Consider the following 8,226-nt stretch of genomic DNA (forward strand, 5'->3'; position numbering starts at 1 on the left):
TTCCTCAAAACACAATTAGGAGTCGCGTCAACACCGACTAAGCTTGAATTCAACTATAACAAGCCAGTACGAATATCGCACATCTACTTTCATTTATTCAAACAACATGAATATTTCATAACATGTATATATGTATATAGTGTTTGAGACAGAAACAAGGAACCAACCTCTGCGGATACTACGTATGTGAGCACATGCACTTTTTTGCAGAGATACAAAGAGGGTGACACAAGAAAACTTCGAAGTACGTATAACATTAGTAACAATTTCTTGTATCTAATTCCATGCAGGTACTAAATTAAACTATTGGTGTTTATTTGTTGTTGACAGATTTGGAGACTGAAAGAGAATCTCATCGAACCGGAAAGAATCAGGGCAATTCAAGAAGCACTCTATGGATTCCTATTGGATGAGGTGATAAATCCAAAAGGTGAATTTCATTCCGATCCAAGGATAAGTGTGGCTCGAGCTGATAAACTCAACAAACGCCGCAAGAAGGATGCCGGTGCCGATGCAGATGATTAGAATTATTGAAGAATTTGTCGGAAAAAACATATGAGAATTCATACTTGTAAATATTATTGTCTTTTATCCATGTATGTATATAATTTCTAACATTTCTTTTATCCATGTATGTATATAATTTTTTTTATTTGCTTTGCTCCATATACAAATACGAATTCTAGATATGAGTACGAGTACGAATACACAATACGAGTACGAGTACAAATACACAAATCGCTGCGAGTACGACTATTAATATAATTAATTGAAATTGAAAGAAAAAGAGAACAAATATAAAGCATCAAAAAGAAAAAAATCGTTTAGTATCTGTTGGTATTACCAACCGGTACTAAACTACTCGGCCTAGCTGCTGGCGTGGCCAGCAGTTTAGTACCTAAACGGACTGTTTAGTACCGGACCAGCTGACCGGTACTCAGTCACATTTAGTACTGGAGGAACGGTACCGGTTGGAAACCGTAGAAACCGAGGGTTCCCACTAATGACACTAATGATAGATTTTCTAGCAGTGGATCGTCGTCGTTCAGAAGCTGGGCACGACGCCGTAGCCGAAGTCGAGCACGTACGACGCCGGCGACGGCACGGCGGCCTCGGCCTCGGCGTCGTCGGCGTCGTGGTCGGCGCGCTTGGCGAACCGGCCCTTGATCCGCGGCCGCGTCTCGGCGTAGGCCTTCCGGGACGCGTACCGGATGGTCTTCTCGAACCGCCGGTTCTTCCGCTTCTCCCGGTAGCGCATCAGCCGCGCCTCCCGGCTCTCCCCCACCAGCGGCACCGGCCTCGCCGCCGCCATCATGTCCCCCCGCTCCGGCACCACCTCCACGTCCACCGACGACACCTGCGTACGGAACCAATCGAGTTCTACATGATCAGTGTCGTCCACACGTGTGCGTCCGAAAGGTTGGATCGAGCTTGGTTGGGATCCTACGCTGTGACTCTGAGGAGTCGCGGTGTACGGCATGTAGGCTTGAGGCTTGGGCCTTGTGAAGTCGAGCTCGAAGCTCCCGCCGCCGCCGCAGAAGGCCTCTGGCACCACGCCGACCTCAGAAGAGGAGCCCTGCAAATCAAGCGACCGGCAAGATTAATCAGCAAGGAGGGTAGTCCGCCATAGCTAGCATCGAAAGGCAGGGCAAGGGAAGATGAAGCTGCTTACGCTGTGGGCGAGGGATGTTGCCGTGTAGGAGCTGTATGAGGAGGGCTTGACGCCGATGCCGCACGTGAAGTCCAGCTCGACGGTGCCGGCTGCTCCGGCGCCGACGCCGCTGGGGACGACGCTGTCGGCGTGCTGGAAGCGCGGGATATCGACGCTGAGGTAGGGGTCCAGGTCGGAGAAGAGGTAGTCCAGCTTCATGTCCTTGGCCTCCACGTTGAGGTTCAGCGCGTGCTGGTGGTTGTGCCCGGCCGCCGCGTTCTGCGGCTCCTCGGCCTCGGACGCGGCCGGCTCGCCGGTCCCGAACAGCATGGCCTCCACGGCAGCGGCCGCGGCCTCCGAGCCGATGGGCGCGACGGGGACGCGCGCGTGGCGGCGCGCCAGCGGGTTGGCGTCGTGGATGTCGGCGTCGCAGGCGGCGCAGAGCACGGCGGCGTCGGCCTTGCACGTGACGGCGGCGGGCGCCAGCTCGCAGACCTCGCACATCCACACGCGCTCGTGGCCCAGCCGCGCGTGCCCCGGGCGCGCGTCGCACGCCGTGCAGAGGAACGCGCCCCCGGCGGGGCACGAGCGGCAGTGCACCGCCGCCGGGGCCGCCTCGCAGCCGCCGCACCGGCGGCCCCCCACGCCCCAGTACTTGTGCAGCTCCATCACACCGGCGTCGGCAGGGAGGGAGGCGGGCGCCCTCCTGGCGCAGCTAGAGGCTGAGCTCGGCGCGGCAATGGCAGGTGGTGTGGACGACGCGGTGCTTGTGGTGGTGGTGGGCTGGTGGGAGGAGGGGAGGGGAGGGAGCGCGCGCGGCGTAGTGGAGGGAGGCAGCGCTACATGTAGTAGTAGGTGGGGGGCGGTGACGTGGCGGGTGCGGAACACGTGGGTGGCTGGGAACCAAGCGAAATCGGATTAAATATTATTTCTCGGGGGGTTTCGGCGTGGGCCGTGGGGCCCGCGGGTCGATCTTGTGCATGTGAGGGAGGTGGGCCCCGCGCACGAGCGGCGAAGATATCTGCGTCGCGTCGGGTGTGCTGGGCGGGGCCGGGCCGTGTTGGCCTTTCGCGGGGATGAATCGATGTTGGGGGCCTAATTACCCAGACGGGACGGTGATGCCGCCGGCTGGATAACGGCAGACCTCTGGGCCTCACGTTTCGTGCTGTGCTAATGGAGTGTCAATAGGAGCACAGTTTCCAGCTCAGTTTTTTTTAAAGAGAATTAACGCACTATTGACTATTGATATATATATATATAGTATAAAATATTTATTTGTTTTTGAATTGTATGTCTTTGGGTCACTTCACGCACGTGACTCAGTGCAATGTGCTAATTTAATCCTGGTGAATTGTGCTGATTGTAATTTAATTTGGACCGTGTAAATTGTCAAGGATATGCAGTTAGAGTGAGAGTGACCCCAACGATCATCTCCCCAAAATCCATGCCGCACAAGGTCGTGCATCTACAAACGTCAAATGTCAAGAAGCGACGAACCTGTGGCTTTTCCATCTGGGCAGAGATGCATTTGGACTCCAAATGTCAAGTGATAAAGTAGTCAATATGACCATATGGATCCAAGCTTTGCAAGTACTACGCCACTAGCTCGATCTTGAATTTATGGATTATGTATGTATATATTAGTAAGTGTCAATGTTGCGGTCTAATCTCGATTGTTTTGTCAAAAGAAGCATCCATTTTAATAATAAGCATGACTACGCTAAAACCATGTAGAAATTACTTTACATATTTTATTCGACACACCATCAGCATGTTCGGTTGAGAGTATGTACTGTAGCGGCTGATTACTGTAGTGATTGGTTACTATAGCAGATCTTCTTGTAGAGCCTTGATTACCCATGGACACGCATAATGTGTCGGCACTGTAGCTACGCCGGCTACTTATCAGCCAACCAAACAGGCTGCATATCTTGAGCCATGGTTTCTACACAGCTAGCTGGCCCATAGCTTTATGTCAGTTCTCCAAATTCCAATAATGTTGTAGTGTGAAACCTACTCCTGCTATACATTGCATTAGCCATTATAGCCATGTTTAAAATCGCGGGCTATGACGTTTAGCGGAAGTCCTTTCAAAAAACGAAGAGAGTTATAGCGGAGCTATCCATTTAGCGGTTTGCAAAAAAAAATATGCATAATGTGGCCAATAACATCAGTAATGCAACCAATTTCAGTAAACTTTTCATAGCCATACGTCTATAATATATACAAAAGTAGAAGCATCATTGGTCTAACATTTTAAAATAGACTCAACATGTCTCTTAACTGTCTAACTGTGCATGTGCTGCTTTGTCTATGGTCCATCCTAGTTATATTGATTCTTTATTTCTTTTGGCTACATCTTTAGCGGAAGTAGTGGGCATTTACTATCACTAAATCCTGTAAAAAACCCCTTTAGCGGACATAACTGACAAATATTGCATAGCGTAGTGGTAGATCTCTTAAAAAACTAATAGACGACTATAACGGACTATTAGCGGGCTATTTTATACATGGCATTATAGTGATGATCCTATTATACGATTATACGATGTCCCTTTAAGTCAAACTTTATCATAGAATAGAACGCACGTAGGAGCTTCAGAGCTTAACTAAAGATATTTTGAAAGCAACCGCCCGTCTAGGGCCACAAGCTGCGACCTCTATAGTTCCTCAAAGCTGAAAAGGACAAATATTAACTTTACGGATCTGACACCGTCAAACTGCACTGTTAGAAAATTAGCTGCCGAGTATCAATAATTAGCCGGTGATTCGCTGCCGGTCACAATCAGCCCACCTTTCTCTGCCACCGTACCTAAACAGATATGCTGGGTGAGCAAATGTCCAAAGTACCCTCCAATAGTTTGCGGTGGCAAACATGCCTAGTGAGAGTATATGATAAATTTTTTTCTTTCTTTCAACCGCTAGCCTACCATGCAGATTGGGTGTGTCGTTGTCTGCTCTATATATATTCGCTGTGTTCTCTTGGCTTGTCAGCCAACCAACCAGCAATATTATTCTCTCATACTAATAAATCAGCACCAGCCACCAGCTACCAGTCAGTTAGCAGTATTGTTCTCTCATAACAAATCAGTACCAGCCATCAGCCACAGCCAAGCGAACACAACGATTGGATCTTTGGCATGTGATAAAATACCCGATGGGTATCTTTTGTTATTTCTTATCATTTTTCCTTGGCTTTTAACCTCAACATTAGTAACCTGCTGGTAATCCACTCAAAAGGAGAATAAAATGATAGCTCGTATAGCTTCTGTCAGTTGTCACGTTTATGTCCTGTCCTTGAGACCCTGAATGACGTTATCATTTTACAGTGGGTTTGTCAGAGGGTTTACATTGCCAAAGAAAAAACAGAACACCATTGATCTGCCAGGGATCTATCCGAGCTAGGGAGATGGCATCTCCACAAAGAGGCTTCATACTTGCAGGCCTCCATGGTTTGCCTTAGTGCCATCAATTTTTTTGTTTTTATTTTTTTTTTGCCGGAAGACGATACTGTTCTGGCATTTCCAGAGCTGCCAACAGCATAGGAGGATGAAGGTGTCATAATGGTAAAATCTTGTAAAATGGCATTTCCAGAGCTGCCAACAGGCGGAGTAGATTTTGACCAATACGTAGCACATCCATTGATCGCTATCTGATCCGAAACTGTAAGATGGTAAAATCTTGTAGCACACGTTTTGGAAATACCACTATCTAGTTATATCTACCTGGTGAAGTCAGCATTGCATGTGCCTTACTTTACACTTGTCATTTATGCATTTTTTTATGTGTTATCTTTTTTTTTTTGTAAAACTCTTAACTTCAGCTATTATATAATACTGTGTTTTGAAAAAGTATATAAAATTGATGTTTTATAGTTATCATGAAACACACTTTCAAGTCATTTATAAACAATAAGTTTAATTACAAACTGAGCATAGTTTAATTGGTTAGTGTATCTACCCATGCATTGTATTTCCAGAGGAAAACCAAATGAGAAATTTTACAATGATTGAAAAAATAGGAGCCGCCCGTCTGATAAAATCCTACCGTGGTGAATATAGGAAGTGCCTAGAAGTACGTAGGATAAAGTATGTGGTACTTCGAAAATGTGGGACCAAACACCAAAAAGTGGGATCGAATACTAATTAAATTTAATTTTTATAAATATTTTTCATAGATCAACGGCTAGAAAAAAGCTCAAGGTAAAAGTACCTGAAAGTATATATTGGTACTTTACAATTATTGTAAAATAGCTCAGAAAAAATCCTTCTTCTGGAATCCCAAATGCCCCTTTTCTCCTTAAAATCCTACGCTAAATAACACCTCATCACGTCAATCATATTTGAAAAATGCTTGGACGAAAAGTCAATGGTTCCACAATCCAAGTTCCTTGGAGAAACAATATTATCTTTGTAACGGACAAAGCTTCCCTTTCAGGTTTGAAAACTGCAATTTCGTAGTTGCCGCGACAAGATAAACATGGGCAGTTTGGTAATTCCGTGGCAGGAACGGGCGACTCGGCCGCGTTGAGTCACACAGTCCGGCCCGGGGGGAATCTTGACCCATACGCCCGACGTCGACTCGTGGACCCGCGACACACCCCCGGGGGCAGAAGCGTCATTGGGCGCGGGTGCCGGGTGACGAACCGGATGCCGTCATCTCGTAAAGCTGGCGATCCCGTGCGGTGGCGCCCCATGTGACCGTGTGTTGCCTGACCCAAGGGGTCAACGCCACGGGACATTGTCCTTTCAAGATGGCATGGCGCTTGGTTGCGCACGTCCCCGTGTCCTGGCCAGAGTTAATTTGGTCGTGGTCTACGTCTTGGCCATCCTAGTTTGCATCTCGCAATTGGTTGGAGCGACGTTCCCAAAAGAGGGTTATGTGTTTGATGGGCATTAAATTTCGTGTGGAAGTCCTTTAATTAGGATGGCGCAAAAGGCAATTTTGGGCCATTAGCTATTGTCTAACCATTTTGTATGATAACTAATTTCCATGCGGAAATTGTATGATGATATTGCGTATATTGGGTCAGAGTACTTTTCATAATATGAATCTTTTCTATTTGAAACTACATAGTTTCGTAGCAGATCGCAGAAATGTCTAGCGCACTCATATTTTAGGATCCATGTGTTGTATTTGAACACCCAATTATCAAGTAACTTCATTGCTAGAAGCATCTCTTGCCGTTTCCCTGGTTCCAATGGCACATACAGGTCCAAACTGGGATGACTCTCAAAGACTCAAAAGTGGGGGATGGCCACAAAGTGGTGTAATCTTTGCTTCATGCGCACCGGATTGGGGACTTGGGGCTGTGGGGTCCTCCGGTCCTGGGCCTACACCCAACTCGACGGGAAGGCGATTGGTTGCCGCCAACATCTCGGGCGGGCCCGCCTCCCCGTGCTGTTAAGCTTTCTTCACGTGACCGCCGCATTCAGGACTTGGAAGATCCGGGCTCCGCCATTGATGCGAAATCTCATAATTTCCCGACTCATCGCGATCAGAATTTTCCAGAAGATTTGCTTGCGGTTGCGGCTCTGCAATCCATCCATGATGAGCCTTCCTTTCATTGCCCAAAAACATCTTCCATTTTTATTTCCGTTCATGATCAATCAGGCGCGCTGCCCGTTGAGATTCAGGGAAGCCACAAGATTTGCTCGGAGTTTTTTTTTGTCAAATCCAGCGTCAACTCCTGAAAGAAAAGGAGGACTAATCTGAATCTGGAGCTAAAACTCCCAGCCAAGCCTCTCCGGCTCTCCCGGGCCGCCCCCAGCCGGACACCACCCCCGCGGCTGGACGTCGCCGTCGGTCGTGTGCCCTGAACGCGCGTGCCGTGATAAGCATCTACGGCTCTACGCGTGGAGAAGATCACACGGTTCTCCCTCACGCTAGGCGCTCGCCCGCCGCGTCCTGAACTCTGAAACCCGAACCAGCTTGACCTGCTGCGGCCATTCTCTTTCCAGATCGAAGAAGAAGAAGAAGAAAAATCTGCACACTAGAGTTGTGATGCTTCAGAGTTCAGACAGGCCGCGGACACGATAAGGATTAGCAGGAGATGGAGATGATTGTTTACTCGGACTGGTTCACTGGTGCAGGTACAAGGGGGGGGGGGGGGGGGGGGGGGGCGGCGGCGGTAGCAGTCACAGAGGGAGGAGGAGGGAGGAGCAAGTTGCGTGCACTCCTGTGCCACCGGGACGGCCGCCGGGATCTCTCTTCCACTCAATCCCTCCCGCGATGGCGCGTCGCCGTCGCCGTCGGGGCTGGCCTTTATCCGGCTAGTGTGCGGGGCACTCACCGCGCCCGGCTGAGTGTCCAGCGCACCCCTTTCCCCAAAGCTGGCGAGAGGACGGCGACGACGACGCGCCGGCTCGGCGAGGCCTTGAGATCGGTGGCCACCGGGCGGCAGCGCCCGCATGGGGTGAATCGGGTGATGGACCATCTGATCCGGTGGTGGATCGGAAAAGGAGAGAGCAGATGACGAGTTGCCGTCTGCCGATGGATGATGGCTCCTGCCGAAAAGAAGTTTGGGGGCATCAGATTTGGGTTGGGTCGGCAGAGCTCGGCCTAACAGGGGTTGA

General features: G+C 49.2%; 1 protein-coding gene across 1 annotated transcript; it reads right to left on the reverse strand.

The window, feature by feature from the left end:
* Positions 1–666: 666 nt before the first annotated feature.
* LOC120671441 (zinc finger protein CONSTANS-LIKE 5-like) lies at positions 667–2,477 on the reverse strand. The gene is made up of 3 exons (XM_039951769.1): positions 1,673–2,477; positions 1,448–1,576; positions 667–1,357 (listed from the first exon to the last, which is right to left on the reverse strand). The coding sequence occupies exons 1-3, from the start codon at positions 2,318–2,320 to the stop codon at positions 1,046–1,048; spliced, it is 1,089 nt and encodes a 362-aa protein (XP_039807703.1). The 5' UTR covers positions 2,321–2,477; the 3' UTR covers positions 667–1,045.
* Between the last annotated feature and the right edge of the window lie 5,749 nt (positions 2,478–8,226).

The sequence above is a fragment of the Panicum virgatum genome, chromosome 4N (genome assembly GCF_016808335.1).
Source record: "Panicum virgatum strain AP13 chromosome 4N, P.virgatum_v5, whole genome shotgun sequence".
Taxonomy (NCBI): Eukaryota; Viridiplantae; Streptophyta; class Magnoliopsida; order Poales; family Poaceae; genus Panicum; species Panicum virgatum.